The sequence below is a fragment of the Macrobrachium rosenbergii genome, chromosome 12 (assembly GCF_040412425.1).
Source record: "Macrobrachium rosenbergii isolate ZJJX-2024 chromosome 12, ASM4041242v1, whole genome shotgun sequence".
In the NCBI taxonomy this organism is placed as follows: domain Eukaryota; kingdom Metazoa; phylum Arthropoda; class Malacostraca; order Decapoda; family Palaemonidae; genus Macrobrachium; species Macrobrachium rosenbergii.
In genome coordinates this window covers 17,351,561-17,374,413 of record NC_089752.1, presented here as the reverse complement: position 1 = coordinate 17,374,413, position 22,853 = coordinate 17,351,561, and the positions used below count along the sequence as shown (strand labels likewise).

The 22,853-nt window shown below is 38.2% G+C and overlaps 1 protein-coding gene across 2 annotated transcripts in view; it reads right to left on the bottom strand.

The window, feature by feature from the left end:
- Window positions 1-22,853, bottom strand: part of LOC136844418 (regulation of nuclear pre-mRNA domain-containing protein 1A) — an 88,444-nt gene that overhangs the window by 29,354 nt on the left and 36,237 nt on the right. The window contains exon 4 of one of the 2 annotated variants that reach the window (XM_067113591.1): window positions 16,955-16,999. In XM_067113591.1, coding sequence (XP_066969692.1) covers window positions 16,955-16,999 — 45 coding nt within the window. Of the gene's footprint in view, window positions 1-10,401; window positions 11,045-16,954; window positions 17,000-22,853 lie in introns of those variants that run through there. The other variant, XM_067113590.1, reaches the window with a different exon arrangement.

Below are 22,853 nucleotides of genomic sequence, written 5' to 3'. Positions count from 1 at the left end.
GCAGATTTATTGCTAATTCCAACAGAGCAAATTCCAACTCTTCCATGTTAAATTTTCTATTAAAATATATCTTCTATTGTTTTTTCCTTGTGCGGAAATGCTCATCTAAATTTTTGTCACTACTTACTTTTGCTACATTTTCTCCTGTTACATTACTTGTTTCTTTAGGATCAAGTATCTTTTCCAATCTTTTATTATGGCATGTATAGGTGGTTTAACATGGGTACAATTTATTTTCCTGAGTTTTTCCTATATTTTTTGCATAGGAGTATTATTAGAGAGATCTGAAACATATTTCCTCCATGAAATGATTCTTCCTTGAATTATTTCTCTTTTAAATTTTATGGATATTTTGTTCTATAGAGGTTTTAATGTATCATTTCTAATAATAATATAGTCATTTTTGTAAAGTTCCTTCTAATATCGGTAAAATGTTTTGTTTTATTTTACTGAACTTTCTATTTAAATTATCTAATCGTCTTAACTCTGCGTTTTATTTTTATTAATTCTTGTTCATTTTTCAGACCACCATGGGACTTTGTGTTTTGTTGATGAGATTTGATTTTTGGTACTGTTTATCAGCAGTGCATTTTTTAATGAAATCGATAAGGTTAAGCTAATAGTTTCATTATGGTCTTTTAAATATTCAAATGGTGGATATTCCTGGTCTGGAATTCATATTGCTTCCAATCTAGTTTTATAAATGTTATATTGGACACATGCTTGGTGGGATTATTTTTGTAATACTGTAATGAAATTAATACTGGGAAATGATCACTGTATGCAAGTCGTCAACTGTATTCCAATCCAATCTGTCAACTATGTTTGTTGTACACAGAGTTAAGTCGATTGAGGAAAATGTTCCATGTGCTTTAGAAAATTATGTGCTGATTTCATTATTTATACAGCACATGTCATATGAGTCTATGAATTCTTCTATTTACTTCCTGCTCTATTTGAGTCTGTACAATTACAGTCCCACATCGGGCTGAGAGCATTAAAATCACCTACTATTAATGTAGGCTCCTTGGCATTAAGCAATTCTTTAAGTTTGTCACTAAAATCACCTACTATTAATGTAGGTTCCTTGGCATTATTAAGTAATTCTTTAAGTTTGTCAATGTCGTAATTTTTATTAGGCCGATTGTATAAATTATAAATTACATAATTATCATTTTTTTTATCCGAATTTTAATACCTGATATTTGCAAGTCAGTAATGTTGACAGGTACTTTGTTGTAAAATACCTTGTTATGTACATATATGGCTGTACCTAAATTTTCTTCTTCCTCTAGTGATGTTGATGCTAGGGTATATTTACATACTGCTGACATTGTTTTATTGACATGATGTAAATATATCATTGGTTCAAATTCTTTTAATAACCATTGTACTTCTCCCAGATGTAATCTGGTCTGTAGACCATTTACGTTCCATTGTATAATATAGCTACTGAAAATATTTTGTTACAGGGGTCGAGTTTTACTCTCTTTTTTCGTATTATCTATTTGGATTTTTTCTAATAATTTACCCACGACATTCATTTCTTTTTCTTTATAATATACTAAGTGCTCAATGCACATGCAACCTTTTTCATGGGTACTCAAATCCGTGGTTTCTTTTTTCCTATATTTCATAAAATTTCTTATAATGTTTGTTAAACCATCTTTTGTTGTTACTGCATAATTCAATGAAACAATCATTACATCCACATGTATTATCATGTATATTTCTTTTTTCATATGCTCTTCTACCAATTACTGGAGAAGTAATCTCTTCTCCTTTGACATAATCACTGTTATCTATGGTAAGGTTCTCTTTCACTTCTTCAGTATTTTTGACATCTGCCTTCATAGGTTTTACTATTATTTTAGGAGATAAAGCTATTTTCTTAGCTTGTTTTTGTTTTTGTTCCTTTTTTCATGTCCTTAACTTTGGTTTAAATGTTAACAGCCATCATATTAGTTGGTTCTTCATTTGGGTGATGTTCTCTCCAAAGGCCTTTTTTTATCTTTATCATGACCCTCCTCTGTTATTTCAGTAGTAGCATCCTTCTGTGTTTCTATTTGCATTTATATTTCAAATGAATTGGATAAAATATTATCCATTTTATTTGTACCTGTTTCTTTATTCTTTACCATTTTAGTTTTTATTTCTAAATTATTAATTTCTTCTTGAGATTTACTTTTCTGTGGTCTGTTACCTGTTTGCATTTTTGTTTCATTATTTGCTCTAGCTATTGAAGAATATGTGTTTCTTAGACGGATCTTGAATTCCTCTCACTTTTAATTCCAACTTAGAATCTTTTATAGACATCCCCATTCGTTCTTGTAGTATTTTCAATTCTGTATTGTATATATAATACATGCATTCTTTGGATCTTGCATATTGATTCTGCCCACAGTTTACACACTTAGGTTCACTGCACTACCACTGTGTGGTATGTTCTGTAGATCTACAATAAGTGCATACCGGTTCATTACGACAATTTTTTTTTGTGCCCATACTTACTGCAATTTTGACACTGCAGTGGCTTTGGGACACAGGGTCTTAACTTTCTATTTTGGCCTAAAATTTTTATTTTTTGAGGTAGATCTTCACCCTCAAATTTTATTTTTGCTATTTTTAATATTTGTATAGTGCTGTTTTTACTTGGTACAACATATACCTCACAATCTTGGACCTTGGGGTATCTTTTTATGTTAATACTGTTTATATTTTTCAGACAAATAGTCTTTGGACTGACTTTTTGTTGTGGCGTCTATAAACCAAGTTTTCTCCTTTATTTGTCTAAATAACATATTTTTCATTGGATGTCTATTTAATGAATAATTTTCTAATTTTAAAGCTGAAATATTTTGGTCAGCTTCCATGGTTAGGAACCTTGACCAACTTCCACTCCCAAAGAGGGAGTCGAAGTGAGTCAAGGTTGGGTCATGTCGGTATTTACTCTTTTTGGGAGTTTTATACGGTATTAAAGTTTTAATACCACTCTGATTCTGATTATTTGGATTATGCAGAGAATTGTCCATTCCATGCTAGAAAGATTTACTCTGTATTGGGGCAGTGGTCGTCATCTGTGCCGGAATAATGCCATCAGAGGGACCAGGGGTACTTGAATCTTTAAAATTACTTAGCATAAAGATTTAAGTATAAAAAAACTTAAATAAACCTGACAACCTTAAAAAGATATCATCAGCCTTTCATGGAGTTCCACCAATGGCACAAGTGAGAACCGACTCCCAAATGTCCACTCCCTACCCTACCTACCCCAACAGGGGATGGCACAACATGATTAGAGTGACCCAAGTGTAAGCCAAACCCGCTTGCTAGGACAGACAATATTACTGGAATACAATCACCCCCACCCTAATCATGTTATGGGCAAACCAGATAGAATGCCAAGAGTCCTATCCCCAGAACCAGACCCCCTGAATCTGTCGTCCAGCCCTAAAGAATAGTTCTGCCTGATATCTCTCAGGTCCGAACATTATCGGGCAGTTGATGGTCCTACCACAGTTCCCACTACTTAGCTTCGGATATAAACCCAATCCCAGTTATATCTCTTCCTATTTATCAAGTCCAATAAATTTTTGCAAAAGTGGAAAATTCCACAAAAATTAATTCAAAATACAGAATGGTATATGGAACTCTTGGACTCAAACCCAGGAACAGATTCTTGTGGTTCAAGAGCCCCCTCACCATGTCAAGGTGGTCCCAAATCGAGGGGGGACTAAACAGTAAAGATGATCTACCTGGGATACTAAGTTAAAAAAAAAAAAAAATCTGATCAAATTAGCAAAATAAGGAGGTGACTGGTTGACGGAAATGGATGAAGTCAGCAGACAAAACACTTTACTTTAAATTAATTAATAAAGTAGTGTAGTCATGAGCTGCTAGAGGCCAAAGGATCCATAAACACATACCACAGTGTTACAGGTAAACTACACTTTTTTTTTTACCGGGGGTGAAGTGTCGGGATTTTGCCAGCCATGAAATTGGGTTTACTTGAGTAATGGGTCTGTAGCAAAACCATTTTTAAGATTAAAGGGAAACAAATTTAAAATTACTGTATAATAAAGCAAAGTTATACAGAATCGAAGATACATGGGCACAAATAAATCACTATTTGTGTCAATTTTTCCTGTTCCTTACATCTTTAATTCTAAGTACTTTTTCCTCTAACAAATTAATCTTACTCCTTTTCTTTTGTCCTTTCATCTTCACAACACGACATTTTTATGATAAAATAAAGTTTTATATATACTTACCAAGTAATTACATAGCTATAGTTTCTAACTAGTATGGCAGCTAAACTTTGAAAACTCATGGTAGCAATTATTTTGTTTTGGTGTAGGTAACCAGTCGCGCCCACTTTTAGGAAAGAGAGGAACAACTTGGCAAAGAACCTCAATTTGTGCCTTTATGTCCATGCAAGGGGAGGAGGTTGGGCTTCCATTCTGTAATTACTTGGTAAGTATACAGTATAAAACTTTATTTTATCATAAAAATGTCATATTTATATAAGTAACTTAGCAAGTAATTACATAGCAGATTCCCATATTGACAGGTTGGATGCATGGACATCGTCTACCCCCAAAACATCAGTACATGTAATGAATTTGAAAACAGAGAAAATTGCCAGCATTGATACAATGCTTGTTGTTTCCTTACCTGGTAAGAGAGCTGCTGCAGGAAGATACTGCCATAGTGGTGCCTACTACATAAGTGGGAGCTTTTTAAGCAAAGGACCTTTCTGATCGCTAGTAAAGCATAAAAAATTTGCTCCTGCCCTGGGTGCAGTACCATCACAAAAAACAACACTATTATTACCTACATCATAAAATTAAAAATACCACCACCCATCCACTAAAAACTGGCGGGTATCCTAGTACAGTACATAGCACCCCAGGCTCCCCAAAGACTCAACAACCTATGTCGAAGTGAAGAGATTCAGGATGGAAGGGATACTTCCTACATTTCCTCCCCCAACACCATGCCAGCCACTGACAATGGGTCTAGGGTACTGCAGTTATTGAAAATTGTTTCCACTTCCTTAAGTAATGGGATGCAAAAACTGACATGTATTTCCTATATGTAGCTTGGAGAATGGAAGAGAAAGATAAGAGACTGTGCTTAAAATCTCACAACGTACTACAGCTCTAATATTGTGAGCTCTGACTTTAAAAACGGGAAACAATTCTTCTCCAATTTGAGAATGAGCTTCATGAATGAGGTCCTTTAGAAAGAAAGAAAGGGCATTCTTTGTAAGAGGTTGAGAGGGGTCTTTGACAGAACACCGTCAGTTACTGGCAGGTCCCCGTATCTTCTGTCCTGCGTAGGTAATATTTTAAAGCCCTCACAGGACAAAGTGCTCTCTCTTCATCTTCCGAACCTAACACTTGCATTAAATTCTTGATGTTCAAAGAACGAGGCCAGGGTTTTGACAGGGTCTCAGTCTTTGCAAGAAATCCCAGAGTATAAGAGCAAACCACATCACCTTGAGCGAATCCAACTCTTTTGTCAATTGCATGTATTTCACCGACTCTTTTAGCAGTGGCTAAGTCTACCAGGAACACGGTCTTCTTAGTAAGATTCCTAAGGGATGGAGTTAACCGGTTCAAAAGCAGGGCTAGAGAACCATTTTAGGACCACATCTAGGTTCCATGATACTAGTTCCGTATTCCTTTGTTTAAAGTGTCAAAAAATCTAGTAAGATTCGATATATCCTGGTTAGCAGATAGGTCCAGGCCTCTATGCCAAAAAATAGAGCTAAGCATGGACCTGTAACCTTTAATCATGGAAGAGGACAAACCTCTGGTGGTCTTCAGAAATAATAGAAAATCTGCAATTTCTGTTAGAGACATCTTGGAAGATGAGATGCCATTACTTCTGCATCAAGTGCAGAAGACAGACCACTTGTTCTGGTCGACGTTGGCAGATGACTGGTATCTGCACTTCGCAACAGAATCTGCAGTTGCCCTTGAAAATCCTTTAGCTCTGAGTAATTTCTTGAGTCTGTAACCTGTCAGAGCTAGATCTGACAAGTCTCGATGAAACAATCTGAAACGGGGTTGCCCGAGCAGATTGAGTTTTTGTGGTAGAAACCTTGGAAAGTCTACCAGAAGTTTTATGAGATCCGGGAACCACTCCTTTAGAGGTCAAAATGGGGCTATTAGCGTCATCGACGCATTCTGGTGGGACCAGAACTTGTTTAGGATGTCTCTGATCATCCCAATTGGATGGAAGGGGCACAGGTCTTTGTTTAACCAGTCCTGCAACACGGCATCCGTCGCCCATGCCAAGGGGTCTGGAACTGGTGAACAAAAATGAAGGGGGGCAATAGTTCTTGGAAGTCGTGAAGAGATCCAGAGTCGGCTCCCCCACAGTTTCCACAGGTCTAGGCAAATAAGTGGATCTAAAGTCCACCTGTGGGAATGACTTGATTGCATCTGCTCAGCTGGTCTGCCAGGACATTCAGTCTGCCTTGGATGAATCTGGTTACAATTTTTGTCTGGTTCCGATTTGCCCAGAGGAGGTCCCTTGCTACTTCGCAGAGGGAGAAAGAATGCATTCCCCCTACTTGCTGTGGTATTGTTCGAATAGACTGCCACTGTCTTGCCGAACACCTTTAAGGCAAAGGCTTGCAACCCCAAGTGGATTGCCTTTAACTCTTTCACATTTATGTGAAACTTTTCCTGTTCCGGTGACTATGTCCAAGAGATGACCTTGTCTCCCAGGAGAGCTCCCCACCCTAAGTCTGACGTGTCTGCATAAAAGCTCAGGTAAGGGTTCTGAATGAGAGGGGACTTTCCTTCCAGCAACCTGTCTTCCGATCTCCACCAAAGCAGGTGCTTCTTGAGCTTGTGGGTTACAGGAAAAGTGAACATGTCTGGGTGACTTTTCCTTTCCCAGCTGGCTCTGAGGAAGAATTGAAGAACTCTCATATGTAATCTTCCCAGGGAACTGTAAGTTTACTTGTGAACAAAGGTTCTGGAGAGGAGAGGTGAGGCCTTCCGGACTCACTAGTTGTGCTTAAACACACCCCTGGCTCCTCCCCAAAAGGCAGTACAATCCACTAAACTCCGCCTCTTAGGAGGAGTCACTAGGTGAAGTGCGAGTTGACACCTAACAGCTGTTCACATTTTGAAGTTGTAATTGTCTAAAACAAATAATTAGTATGTTTACCTTAATTTTCTCCTTGCTTTGTGGTTACTTTGAGAGTGCAAATTTAATTTTATATTAGAAATTAAGAATTGAACTTGTTAAAACTATGTAAATTGTACATAGATATTTATCAGTGTATGATTTGACTTCTAATATTAGAAGGATTTATGAATTCAAGGTCTTCTGGTCTTCCTAAATGTATTTCCTCTTGTTTGATCTCCTCGGTCTTGGGGGAAGGGTAGGAGGGTGAACTAGACCTTGAGTCCGGAAGGCCTCACCTCTCCTCTCCAGAACCTTTGTTCACAAGTAAACTTACAGTTCTGGAGAGAGAGTCTCAGCCTTCCGGACTCACTAGTTGTGCTCACCAGATACTTCAGGGGGATGGAGGTGCAGTCCAGCAACGACTGCATCGAAAGACCCCTGTAAACTGAGGAGAGCATAATAAGTGCTGAAGACTGAGTTGCTTTTCCAGTTCATTCTCGCCATTATTTCCTGTAGTGATATTCCGTTGTTCGTATAGCAGTCTTGAGAAGCTGCCCTCTTATAGAGTGAAAGTTAGTTGATTGTGTCAGAACACTTTGGGTGGCTCTAAAAATGCATTCTCGGAACAGTTGTCTCATTTTTTGTAAAGACATAATTTTGAAATTTTCATCTAACCAAATGTGGTCTTTCCTGTCAATGTTCCTTTCCCGACCGATTTTATTAGTGTATTCTAGGTAGAAGTTTAGTTGTCTGACTGGGCATATTTTCATCCTGTTCAGAAGTCTCCTAAAACTAATCTCCGTAGGAGTATAACTGTTATTTTGGTTTTTGGCCATGAAGGAAGGGTGGTTACGTAAAATTATGTGTTCAGGAGTGAATGTGCTCCTAGATATGCTGAGGCTGTTGAACTGATTAGCCCTTAGAGGACAGGCTAGTGCCACGAGGAATAGTGTCTTCTGGGTTAGGAAAAGTATTGAGTCATCTCTAGATGTATTGAGAAATGATAATACTTTGTCAAGATCCGATCCAGGAAATTGGTGAGTGTTCCTGGGATTTCTCCGATTTACTCCTGAAATCATGGCCTTGATGTATTTATCTTCTGCTAGGCAATAATTAGAAAGTAACTGAAAGAACTGGACCCAAGGCTGCTCTGTAGCCTTGAGAGTGTTGTGAGATAATCCCCTGTTTTATGAGTTGATTGAAGAATAAGATGACTGCTAGGAGGGAAATTTGTTGTTTTCTCCATAATTTTGATGTATGAAAGATTTGAAGCTGTTGAACAGGTTTTGATATTTGTTGTTGGAGCTATCCCGCAAACTGACTACTATTTTAGAGCAAACTTCTGGGGGAAAGACACTAGGGAGTTGATCTTTTATATTTTGAAGGCGATTAAATTCTATTGGTGCGTTGCTGAGTGTGAGGTAGAGTCCTCGTGAACTATCTGGCAATCGTCTATGTTCACTTTGTAGTTCTGTGTAGCATTGATACTGATTTCACTAGTGGAATCCATGGTCTGTTCCCTGTGATATGGTGCAGAAAAGCAAGTTATTGTTACATCGTTATGTATCTTGAAGGCTACTTTATGGCCAGGTATCCCGGGGAAAGGCATAAAGAGGAGTTGACCATTCCAGCTAATGTTTAGAGCATTGTTGCCAAGAGCTTTCTGGTTGGGTAGAGAAGAACAGAATTCTTTGCATTTTGAATTAGAACCGTTTGAGAAAAGATCTATTGTAGGGAAAAAGTTCATTTCTGAGCATATCAAATTAAAAAGTTTATTGCTGAGGCAAGTTTCTGGGTGTATGTAACTTACATCTCTTGAGAGTGTGTCAGCTATGGTGTTATTTCCTCCTTTAATCCATTTAGGTACAATTTGTATGTTATGGTTATTCATTATATCTAGTCACCTTTTGATTAAATCTTGAGCAGTTTTGTTCCTAATGCTACCCTGTTTCCTTAACCAACAGCAAGTTACTTTGGAATCTACATGTATTAACACTACTTTGTTGGATAATCTGGTTTTGAAGTGTTCTACAGAGTAAATGCATGCTAGTAATTCCTTAATATTAATGTGTAACAAATTTTCATTTTCTGTCCATGATCCATTGGTAGAGAGAGTTTTACCCGATTCTGTTAAGGCTCCTCCCAAACCTATGTTGGAGGCATCTGTAAACAGCTCTGTTTGTATTTGTTTGTTCGGAATGTTTACACTTTGGTACATGCTGTTTTCTTCCCATGGTTTTAAATGAACTTTGAACGAAGGAGGAATGGATCTGTAACCTGAATTGAAATATCCATGGAATCTGTGCAGGAATTTGAGTTCAAATTTGCCATAGAAGGTATAATGCGAGCAGAAATTTAGTGATCCTATTAACATTTGATAGAGTTTCAAATCAGACTTTGTTAAGTTGGAGAAGATTCTGGCCAAATTCATGCTTTTCTCTATGTTTTTCTGCATAGGTCTCATAGTTTTATTTACTAGGTCGTAATGTACCCCTAAAAATTCAATATTTTGAACTGGTTCAGTAATGGATTTGATGAATGATATTTTCCATCCTAAATTTGATAATATCTTAATTACTGTTAGGACATGAGATTTGCATTTGTGAAAATCATTTTGCTAGTATTAGAATATCATCTAGGTAGTTGAAGATCAAAATATTGTATTTCTTCCTTATGTATTTGATTACTGTGTACATAATTTTTGAAAAAATATATGGGGCCATCTTTAGTCCAAAGGGAACTACTTTCCATTTGAACTTCCTTTTACCTAATTTAAATGTTAAAAACTTTTGACTACTTGAGTGTAAAGGGATATGCCAGTAAGCATCTTTTAAATCCAATTTGCAAGCCCAAGAGTTTAAATGGAGGTATGGGAAGATCGTATTAGGTTTTAACATGGAGGAGGGTTTTTTAATCATAGTGTTAAGCACTTTCATGTCAAATATAAGTCGAATAGTCCCATCTGGCTTAATTTTATAGAAGATATGGTTGGAAAAGTAAAAGGAAGTTCTGGGAATCTGTTCTATGACTCCTAAATTCAATAATCTGTTACATTCTTTTTCAGGTATTTCCCTTTTCTTAGAAGAGTAAAATCTTTCTTTGCCAAACTGTTTTAATGATCTATGAGCTTTTAATCTGTTAGAAAAAGGAAGTCTCACGCCTTTACTTATGATCTTGCATGCAAATGAAGAATTGGGAAGATTTTGTCCAACTAGTAATTCTATTAATTAAAGACCTACCTATCTCACTTACTGGGGGGCCCGCGACTTTTAACCTTCTTTGTACTTGAGGATTCATCATATTGTATTACTGGTTCTGAGCAGGGCTCCAAGCAATCTGGTTCGGAGCAAGGCTCCAAGATCTCTGGTTCGGAGAAAAGTTTCTTGTTCACTGGTTCGGAGCAAGGCTCCATAATCACTGGTTCGGAGCAAGGCTCCATAATCACTGGTTCTGAGCAAGGCTCAAAGATCACTGGTTCTGAGCAAGGCTCAATTATATCTGTATAAAAGAGAAACTTATTACTATTTCTTATCTCTGGAGCCTGAATTATTTGGCTGTCCACCTTGACTTCTTCCCGCCCTAAAGTTATTCCTTTTGCTCCCTCTTCTGAATGAGTAGTACTTGTTCCTGAAATTAAAGTTCCCTCTGAAAAGGTTATATCTGTTTCTATGATACATGTTCCCAAAGCTAAATCTACCCCCTCTAAAGCTGCCTGCCCCTCCTCTAGGGAGGGGACCCTTCCGAAAGCAAGAAGCAATGTCAGTTTTTTGCTCATCTGTTAATATCCAAATCTCTTTGATGCTAGATTTGATAATGACACTTTTAGTGTCTTCTTTAAGGAGTTTAGGTAGTGCTCTACTTCTGAAAGAGCGAATTAAACTCTGAATCAAGTCTATGCTCCTCCTGAGGGGCCCAATGACTACTTTAGACAAAAACTCTAAATCATTGATTTTAGTGGCGTGTACCATCTGTGCTAGTGCAGCGTGTCCTTGGAAGGCTGAGATACTCATTTTAATGTTTTCAGTATCAAAAAAGAACTTTTTATGACTCTCTTCAAATATTTTCCCTTCTGGCCACAAATTCAACTTAGGTAAATTAATGAGCTTGAAAATGTCTGCAAATTCCTTGTTCTGATTACTAACAAAAAACTTATTTGAATTATCTTTGAGACCTTCACTAAAAGTTAAAGCTATCAGAGAATCATCTAGTAAAATTTTTCCATCTCTGTCTATGGACGGTTCGGCTTTGAAATTACTGGCTATATAAGAGGGTACTGATTTATGAAATGTAAGATGGTTGAAGTCTTCATAATCACTGTTATCATCATTTTGAAATGAGAAAAGTTCTAAATTTGCATTCTCTGGTAACTCTGGAGCCTTTTTTGAGCGCTTGGGAGGTTGGGGGGGAAGGACATTCCTCTTAGCAGCTGAACCACTTCTGCAAAGGTGAATGAATCTTACTGCTTTGTTTTGGTTGTAGCTCACAAGGTAAATGTTTTCCAGATTTTTTGATAAGTTACCTGCATCAAATGTGGACAGCAGCGGACCTAGAAGGCTGAAGTCAGGCATTCAGGTTCATGACTCAGATAGCCCTCCAGGTTAATTCAGGACCTTCAGTATCTTCTCACTTATAAACCTGGTATAGGCTAGGTAGGCTAGTTCGTCTGCTAATGATTTATAAATCTTGTGAAATAGGCTACCTACTTGGGAAGTATAACTCCCGCTTAGCCTATGAGTACTAGTTATGCAAATTTGGCTCGCCTAAGTTAGGCCGGTAGATATAAATCAGTCTCGGCGAGATAAAAACTATTCTCGTCGTTTTAACTAAAGCTATGGTAGGTTATCTCCTCACCCTGACTAAAACTAATGTTTGATACTGACCTGAGTAAATTATGGCATTTTTAACGTTTACTGTGCTACTTTGAACTCGCGGTTGCGTTTGTTTACTTTTTACTAGGAGGCCGCCATTTGCCTAAGTGACGTCACTCGTCTAGTTCCGCTGCTCTCGGTAGACTATTTCCAAAACAAACCATTAAAAAACCTTACCTTTCCTTTAATAACTCCATAAGTGTTTGATTTTGTTGTAGCAACATAGTTACGATATCTTTATTGGACATATCCTCTTCACTGTCCGCCTTACAAGTCCGTTTCTCGACGTGCACTTGGACTGACCCGGCGTTATTGTTGCTTCTTCTTCATTTTCGCTTGACTTGCTCAATCTATGCACCTCCGCAATAGTTACTATTTTCTTAGCCATCTTCCAGATGCGAAAAGGAGCACTATTAGTGCGAGAATGAAATCCTGAACTAATAAATTAGCAGGGTGGGAGGCAAAGTAGAGCAGGTCTGCAGCTGTCCAGTGTCAACTTCAAAATGTGAACAGCTGTTAGGTGTCAACTCGCACTTCACCTGGTGACTCCTCCTAAGAGGCAGAGTTTAGTGGATTGTACCGCCTTTGGGGGAGGAGCCAGGGGTGTGTTTAAGCACAACTAGTGAGTCCGGAAGGCTGAGACTCTCTCTCCAGAAACAAACTGTTCTATGGATGCCAGAGTTCCGAGGAGACTCATCCATTTGTTGGCAGAGCAGGTTTGGAGAGCGAGAAACTCACCTACCATCCACAGACAGGATTCCACTCTCCTGAGGGACAGAAAAGCCTGAAAAACTAGACTTCAATGTCATCCCCAAATATACTATCTCCTGAAATGGAGCCAGCTGGGATTTCTGAAGATTGTTTAGTAAGCCTAGCTCCTGGGCTAGAAGAAGGGTCTTGCGAAGGTCCTCCGTGCACTGTTCCTTCATCGGGGAGTGTATGAGCCAATCATCTAGGTAGAGTGCGATGCTGGAGCCACCCTGCAATGGGAGCAAGAACGCAGGTGAAAACTTAAGGGGCAGTTGATAGTCCGAAACAGAGCTCGAAACTGGAAGACCCAGTCCTGGAAAACGAATCTGAGGTACTTCCTCGTATCCGGTAGTATGGGGACGTGGAAGTACGCATCTTGCATCTCCATTGAGACCAACCAGTCTCCTTGACAAATGGATGCAAGAATGGAGTGACTCGTCTCCATTCTGAATTTTATCTTCTGGTCTGGTTAAACTAAGGTATACTTAACTTTTTTGAACGAAGACATTCAGAGCACCGACGTCCAGGACCGGTCTCCATCCTCCTGAGGACCTGGGGGACTATAAAAAGATGATTGTAGAACCCCTCTGAGCTCACATCTTCACTATCTCTACTGTCCTGTTGGTGAGGAGAGTTGAAACTTCCTCCAAGAGGGCTGAAAACCTCTCTGATCCTACAGACTAAGAAGTCAAGATGATGGGCTTCCTGACTAATGGAGACTTTTCCCTGAACACAAGAGAGCAGCCCGCCTTGAGGACTTGCTCAATCCACTGCTCTGCTCCCTTCTCTCTCCACTTCTCCCAAAAGAGATGGAGCCTGGGACCTACTGGGGCATGGAGGACATGGTCTGCATTTCCTTGATGAAGCCCTAGTTGAGGACTTCTTGACGGCTCGAGACGTACAGCAGATGTTCAATCGAGGTCTGAAAAAAAGACCTTTTCTCCCACCACGAAAGGGATGAGGCTGCAGAGGCGAGGACAACTTCCCACTGAAAGATGAAAGATCCCTTGGGTGTCTTGAGGACTGTGACAAAAGGTCCTGGGTTGACTTCTTATGTAAGTGCGACACAATGTCATTAACAGTCGACTGTGGGAACAATCCTTCACAAGAGGGGGAAAAGGAGCACCGACTTCTGGGCTGAAGTGACATCTTTAGTGGTGTATGAATACCATAGTTCACTCTTCTTCAACACTCCCATAGCAAAATGAGAGGCTAACTCCCTAGAACTGTCTCTGACGGCTTTATCAGTGCAAGAGAAGACTCCAAGAGCGTCCAAGACGAAGTCCACAGGCAAGGCAGAGGAGTCCTGTATCTCCCATGATAAGGTGCCCACCAACCAATCCAAGAAGCTGACTACTCCAAATACCTTGAACAGGTTTCGAAGCAAATGGTCAATCTCGGCTGCAGAATACATAACTTCAGCCAAAGAAAAAGCTGATCTCCAAGAGGAGTCAATGAGCCTGGAGAAGTTGCCCTGGGAGGAGGCAGTGGCACCCAGGTAAGGAGCTTCTCCAATGGCATAAGAAGCATACCTTCTATGTGAAAGCCGGGCAGGGGGAAAACTAAACAAAGCCTTCCCTTGCTCACTCTCAACTGAGAGCCAAGCATCTACTTCACTCAGTGCCTTCCTTGCCAACGTAGGGAGCACCATCTTGGGCAACCTGGAGGACTCGACAGGTTGACTGCTCATTAGGAAAGTGGATGCAGGAGAGGATGGGGCCACTATCGAGAAAAAAGCAGGAAAACTTCAGAGCAAAAAATGCAGAAGCGCTGCATATGCAGAAGGTGAAGAGTCATCATCTACATCCTTATTGACTCCTCTTCCGCAGAATACACTGGAGATAATGACAAGTCCGTAGTCGACTTACCTGTAAGAGGAGGCTTTTTCAAAACACCTAAGATATCATCCAATCGCTGTTGGATGGGAGCTAATGCTGGATCCATGGCTGAAGAAGCTGAAGTCTGGCGCCAGGAAGTTGGTGCCACCAAAACCAAAGCTGGCATCGAGCGCTTAGAAGAGGAGACTGGGCAGTAGGGCGCTACTGGGCACTCGGGTGTTTTTGACACACTGGGCGCTAATGGGAGCACAAACTGCAGCACTAACAGGCAAATCAGAGCGGTTGTGTCTGAGAACTGAAGACAAATGTTTATGAGCCAACACTTGATGTTTCACATTTGGACACATTGGGGAGAGATGTTCTGGGCTGTCCCAAAAACTGCAAGAAGGCTCCTCGTGAGCCGCTGGGCAAGAATCCTTGACCTTCTTACAAGGCACCTGAGGGGTGCGGGATACGTCCACTGCTGACCTTTTCAATGGCCTAGGTTTATCACTGGAACACCACTGGCACCTGTTTTCAGGGCCAGAAGCCTCTGAACTTGAGGAAAGACGATGCACCTCCAAAAAGATGCCTTTCCACTGGCTGTCTGTCACACCCTGGGAATTAACTACACCAACAACTGAGGGGCCTACTACCCATGGGCAGACCCCACCGACCTCCCTTGGGCCTCTGGTATGGCTTCTCCCAGGTTCAGGGGAGTGTGCCAGGGACCTTTGCCTATCAATTCAAACCTCCAATTGAATTTCGACTCCAGGTTGGCAATGGCACTGGGGTCAGAAGTGTGGGAGCTGGGTAAAGGATCAGGTGGTACAGCTGGAGAACTGGGAATCGGTGACAATACAGGCATAGATACAACAGGCACATCAATACTACTATAAGACTTAGCAGATTCCTGACTAACTGCAGCCTTACTGTCATTCCTAATTGAAGCTTTTCTCTTCTTATCCCTCTCAAATTTAGATAGATGAGAACTTAAGACTTTCCACTGTTTGGGATCCCAGTCTACAAATTTATCATATGATAACATTAATGAACAAATCTGACCCCTGCAATTTGTGCAAATGGTATGCGAATCATACTTTGCTGAAGTCAACCTCGTATTGCAGCCTTTACTGCAGTAACGAGTGGAAGACATACTTGCATCAGACATTGTACAGCAAGTTGGTTACCAAAAGTCTTACATCAGGAAAATTAAGTCTAAATCTTGAAAAAACAGTCAAAAACATGAAAACTCCGGTCTTTTAAAAAAACCTGTCACTGACTAATTGCCAAAAGGCTGCCAAAAGGCTACCAAAACTAAATACACTTCACCAATTTTGTCTCAACTAACAACCAGTTAAGAAATGAATTTCCACATTTAGCTGAGAACTAACAACCTTTGTCATCAGCTGGCAAGAACAAATTGAGGTTCTTTGCCAAATTGTTCCTCTCTTTCCCGAAAGTGGGCAGGACCAGTTACCTACACCAAAACAAAAGAATTGCTACTGCTACTGCAAGCTTTCAAATTTTAGCTGCTGTACTAGTTAGAAACTATAGCTATGCAATTACTTAGTTACTTATAAAAATTCAATATTTTTACTTTGACTCTTCTCTCTGATGTTATGATTAACAACATGGATGATTAGTTCATTAAATTCTTTCACCTTTTTCTCTGTTGAATAATAATCAAACCAAGGTTGATTGTACATCTAAATTTTCAGTTTTCCTAAGGACCAAAACAAGCGAGTCTGCCTCCATCTCTTCACGAGATAGGGGGTAAGCATTTATTTCAGATATATTTAAAAATGTACCATCCCTAATTTCAAACATTTTTCCAGGGAACATGCGACTACGCACAATTTTTCAATTGTAGCATAGAGAATATGCTGATTATCTGCAATTTTCATTTACTAAGGAAAAATAGTCAGGAGCCAAAAGCTAACAGACTTTGGCCTCAATTATGACAAACCATCAGCTAGAACTATAATCAGGTACATTGCCAAAATTGCAAACACCATTGATTTGTCCTGAAGTAGGGTGATTGTACCAAGCACAATTTTATCATAGTCCACTGAATGTAGTCATTTCTACTGGAACTAAAACAGTCCACTCCATATGGCAAAAAAAAGCTATCATTTGACTGGACCAAGCAAATTTACTTTAAGGTAGAGAAATATAATCACTCTTATAGCTGTGGTAGGCTCCAATACTGTGAGATCAGTTACAGAGGGGCCCTATAATTATTTCTTAATGATAATTTGTCAACTGTAAAGATCAGTTTTAATATAACAGTAACCACACATCTAATATCTAAAACATAAGAAAACTTTATATAAATAGCAAAATTTAACTCTTATGTGATATACATACCTGTGTATTCACGTTTCTTGGCCTCTTTGTCTTTCACTTTTTTCTCTAAAAAGAAAAGAACATTTACTTGTGTAAAAACAAAACAATGCAGCTCCTAGCTGACAAGAATGCATTAAACTAAGTAAACATTCCTTACATGTGTAAATAAGAAAACAACACAATTGGTGCTACTATCAAATAGTAAATGTCTTCCCTTCTGATTAATAATCAATTCAAGTGTTAATATTAATCTATACAGAAATATTAATCTATAGAGATTAATCATTCCTAAACTTATATGCTATCTAAAGGAAAGTTGGCCCATGACTTATGCATGATCTTTCACTCAGATCTGAAAACATATATAAAAGTCCATTCTCAGTCATTATGAAAAAGCAAAACCTGAATTTTCCATTCCCCAACCACTACATGGAATCCAGGTGAATGAAGTTATTTATGGGCATATCATGTAAGGTGATGTTGCCTTTCAAATGCCAGCAACTCTTCATAGTGTGAGTCTTTGTCCAGCACTTGTGAGTCTTTGTCCAGCACTTGTATGTGTACGTGAAGTGCTTTTGCAGCATGGCTCATTCCTAATATAAATATGCTGTGCAGACCATTTTCAATTAAAAACATGCCTCAAAGAGCATTCAAACAATAAACAAAAAAGCTGGAGACTTGAGGATAAGTAACAAAATAATATACCTGCTGGTAGAAATTTTGCTTGAAAAAGCAACCTAACCTTTATGAATAACATTGAGACAGAGTTAAGAGTGTGAGAGGAGCTCAAAGCTTGTAAGGGATGGCTGGCTAGCAATGTTTAGCGTTATAGACTGAAAATTTGATTACCATATAAGAACTGATATTAGCAAGTACCAATGCAGCATCACTGTTTTCAGACCACCTAAAAAAAAAAAAACTGCCTTACACAAGAATTATTCAATCATGATGGAATATGGATGTTCTGAAAACAAGATCTCCAGCCATACCTACCTCCCAGAGGGAGTGACAGCCATGCTGTTCTTGGAATGGCCCTACAGGTGATTTATCCCTGACATGAGAGCAAATCCTGAAGATAAAAAGCAGCCATGCAAGGTCCCCCACATTAACAAAAATGCTTCCACCCATCTCCAATCTTTCTGCTTTAATAACGAAAACTTGGAAGTGATATTCCTGCCTCCTTCCACAATGTCACTGCTGTAACCACTTGATCAGAGCACCATCATATGCATTTAGACAACTTACACGCATTTCACCTCTGGAAGATTTGTGCTGTCCTTGATGATAAAACCTGACTGTGATATTATAGTCATGTGGAAGAATTTCACATTTGCAGAAACAGCTGGGCTTATTAAAGATGCTTTTAACACCATAAAGCTAACACAGTACTATTCAATGTGGTAATCAAGGATTTCAAAGACTTCCCCACAACTGATGCAGAAGTCAGCTATGCACTAAATTTTAAAAGGCAAGCTGGTCAAGTATACAGAAATTATCGAAGACTACGTTAAAGTGACACAATTCAGCGAAAGTTTCTGCTGAAGAACATCATGACCTTGATTCAGCCTATTGATAAAGATTTGATCTAAGCTGTTAAAAAGCCTTTTTATTATTTGATTTGACATTCTCTTGCATTGTGCCATCAAAGGCATCAAGGCAGTATACTGGGCAAAATTCCTCTTTCAGATGATGGTGATCCTATAGGATGAAAGGGAAGAAGAGAAATATGCCCGAGGTAAGAGAACAGACAAAAGTTTGAACAGCTGCAACCTCTGACCAGCTCTATTCAACTGACCAAAAGCTTGGAACTCCCTCAGAAAGAAAATGCTAAGCAACACAAGGCAGAAGCTGTTGGCAACCTGGAGGCACAAGACTTCTCTGGCTTTGAGTCCAGTGACTTTTGGCCACTTTTGACCATGCTGGAGACATCTATGAGGGTGACAATGAGGTCTAGATCGAGGGCAAAGAGCCAGGACACCATGTTATCAGAGAATGAGATGATCCATGCAATCCTTTAACTTTACAGTTTCTATATTCCCCACTTATATTTTATACATCATAAATTTCTCTTATCTTCTAAGCACTGTAAGCACTGTAGTTACCATCTTTAATCCTTGGTTCTGCAGAATTCAATTTTGCAGTGCTTTTCTCTTTTGGTGTCATGTAAACTTCATGATTTTTTGCTATCAACTTAATTTACCATATATTTCCATGTATAAGACAACCTTTAGATAAGACGAGGTCAAAAATTATGGCAAATTTTCATGAATTTATCTCATATCTGTAGTATAAGATGACTGCTAAATTAAAAAACCATCTGTGTATAGGCTAGCTTTTGCAACAACAGGTACCTTACAAGATACTGGTTAAGTAAAGATGAACAAATGCCGTTTTACTTACTGTATCCTTAGAAATTCAGAAACAAAATAACAAAGCCCATTTTATATCCTGTTTTTCCTACACACGTCGCCTAAAAGGGAAACCATTGTTTTGTTTACGTTTCATTGCCAATCACAAACAACCCCTACCAACAATATGATAATGTACGATAACTATCGAACATAATTATCGTTTGTATGAATTTTATTGAAAATTAAAGGTTGTATGTAACCCAAAAGAATGTTATTTACCACCAAAATGATAATATTTTTAATGAAAAATTAATATTGTGTTATCCTAAATGTTATTACTTCCGTTAATTGCACTACCATTAACTAAAATTTCTGAAAGGTTACCAAAAGATAAAAGTTGCTGTAAGTGCAACCATAACTCAATGTTTAAATTTTCTCAGCTAGACTCACATAGATAAATGCTGATTTCATTGATATGCAATTGTTCCTCGAATAGGCTATTTGTTGTGAAGATATGCCAATAATATATAAGGTAAAAATGGTTTTATGACCTTTATTATCAGTTTATTTCATAATATGAATCTTTTCATGTATGTCAGTGATTGTTGCACCAAGGCTGAGGCTAGCCTACCAATAAACATAACTTAGAACTCAAGGTTTGATTTTCAGAATGGTAGTACATGACGACCCCCAATTTATAGGGGTGAATTTTAGGAGTTAAAGGTCGTCTTATGCGCGGAAATATGCAGAAATATGTGATAATAAAGAATTGCTTCTGTTGCACTGTGATAATTACTTAGTGTTTTACGTAATGTACTAGGGTAAAATTGGTTGTTACTAGAAAAGAAACAAAGTATGCCTAGCCTAGATGACAGTTGTGACATTATGTTTTTAAATAAGCCAAGAATCATGTGAGCCATTCTGTTTTTGGAGAGCCAGCATAATACAACAATAGCTATTTTATATAAAAATACAAAAAATCCAGAGATCACTACAAAAGCAAGCTACACTTATTAACTTAGCCTACTAAGGGATTCAGAGGCGATGAAACACATTTTTTTGGCAATACCTTTTTATCAAAGCATCGGATAAAGGCGAAAGTTGGCAAGTGTATAATTTATATCCCTACCTAATTTTTGCAAGTAATATTTAGTACCTAAGTTCAATAATTCTGGTACTTATCATAGTAAAAGTGTGTTTCCTATGCCAGAGCCATCAAAATCACAGGTAAGGGTTTTGAACACAACAATGGCATTAACCTATGACGTCATGAGGCTCCACCCACAGTGAAGCGAAGTTTACATATGGGGAAAACGTCTCTTCACTGTGGCTCTGCCCACTTGCTGATGACATATTCACTAGCTAATATTAGTACCCATCCTAGGTTTCAGCAATATCAATGATGGCACGCATTCTCAATAATTTTACTATTATTATTATTATTATTATTTTGTGGAGGTTTCATCGCAACTTCCAAAGCAGTTGATGAGACTTAAGTTGTTAGCTTGGAATTCTTCCATTTTCTTCACATTCATATTGTTTCTACTTTACAAATAATTCAATGTATGTAATTCATCCACATACTGAACCAGTCTATAGTTCATTTGTTAGATCTACATCTATTCACGGCAGGAATACAAAAAGACCATCTGTTTGGTTTTACCTCAGGTTTCGTCACTATAGCCTTCTATTTGCAGCAAGTCAGGAGCGGTCACTAGAAGTAGAATTAAATGAAAAAGCAATGATACCTCATTTCCTCAATTGTTAGAGTGTAAAGGCCAATGCCATTGCTTTATTTCAGTTAATGTAACCTATCATATTTTTTTTTTTTTTTATTTATATCAAAAAGAACCCTAAACAGTGCTCGTATATCCTACTCGCTGCAAATGAAAGGTAATGGTAGGAGTCAAGATTTTGAGGGCAAGCTATTATTTACCTACTAAATATCAATCAAATGTAACACAATTTATATTGATATGCATGGAAAGGAAGATATATTGGAGTCAGCTTGAATGACTAACATATTGTTATAATCTTTGTGTTTTAATAAATATGTTTAGATATACAAATAAAACTTCTAACACTATACATAATTACAAAATGTCTTCATTGTCACTCTCGAGGAAGAGGTCTGGATTGTCTAACAGCAGCTCCTGCCCACACTTCTGGCGTGGCCAAAAACTATTACCCACTATAGAAATAATTATCTATTCAAGCTATAGTAAATCTTGCCACGGGTCTTCTTGCTAGTATACAAAGTGGCGAGCTGTAGCACAAATGCAGTCTTGCAACCACGGGGACAATTCCATATCCTATCGAATTTGTTGAAGCCTACACTGTAAGCATATCCATTCACCGACTACCTGGTGGATGGGCAGAGCCTCATTACATCATATTGCTTTTACTTAATGAATTGTTTTAGGATCCTTCTCTGTGATTTTCTCAGTTACGGCATCGGCGACTTCATTTTACTTTATAAATATTAAAACTATCAAACTTAGTACTAAATATAATACTGCAAAATTAGTAGGTTATAAATATACATTTGCCAACTTTCACCTTTATCCATTGCTTTTGGTAAAAGTTGTAGCTGAAAAACAGTGTTTTATCGGCTCTGAATCCCTTAGTAAATATACCAACTTCAAAAATAACTCCTCACCCAATCTAGTGTCACTTATAAAATTTTTAACTTTAAGATCAATCTTTTTCTAGCCTCTGGGTACCACATCTCTCAGCAATTTTCTCATTCCCGATACAATTTTCCCAACGCACTAAATCCATAAGTTGCAACATCTTGCTGTTAAACCTTTCAAATAATCCCTTTTCTTTGTAAGTGTACATGTCTTAGCTAGGTGAAATAAAAAAAAAAAAGCCTCATTCATTAATAAAATGTTTTCCATGTTTACTAATGGGATACTCTTATTTACCAGAGGTTCAGAATCGCTTTTCACAGGCTGTTTCTCAACCTTATCTTTTAAAACTGTAAACTTTCAACCATACTAGACACTAAATCACAAACTGTATATCATTAATACAAAATACAGTTTTATTTAAACCAAAATAATTTTTCCAATACAAACCTATGACTTACATTAGCTCTTATCTGTGGTCTTCAACAAATCATATACACTTGATTCCAAATTTAAAAGATAAACTGATAACAGACAGCCCAAACCACATATGCAATCCTGAGGCTCCTGGGTTCCAGGTGGATAGAAAATTCACTTTGCGATTAGTATGTGCCACAGTTGCAAGCAATCAGTGGGTTGGGAGGCTGGACAGTTTCAGTACATCAGAGTTTTCCATTGAAAAAATTATTCTTCTTAAATTACTTATTTTTAACAAAAAATTCATCATTATATTAGCCTGAATCACAATTTAGGTCAGAGGAACCACAAGAAGGAAACCCCTATAATTACCTCAAAGGAACCTAGACTTCATCATAAAGGTCAAGGCACGGAGATTAGAAAGGAACCAAGACTTCATCATAAAGGTCAAGGCACTGAGATTTGAAAAGAACCCAAGGTTCTAAGGTGAACAGAGACATATAATGTAAGGTATAAACCATA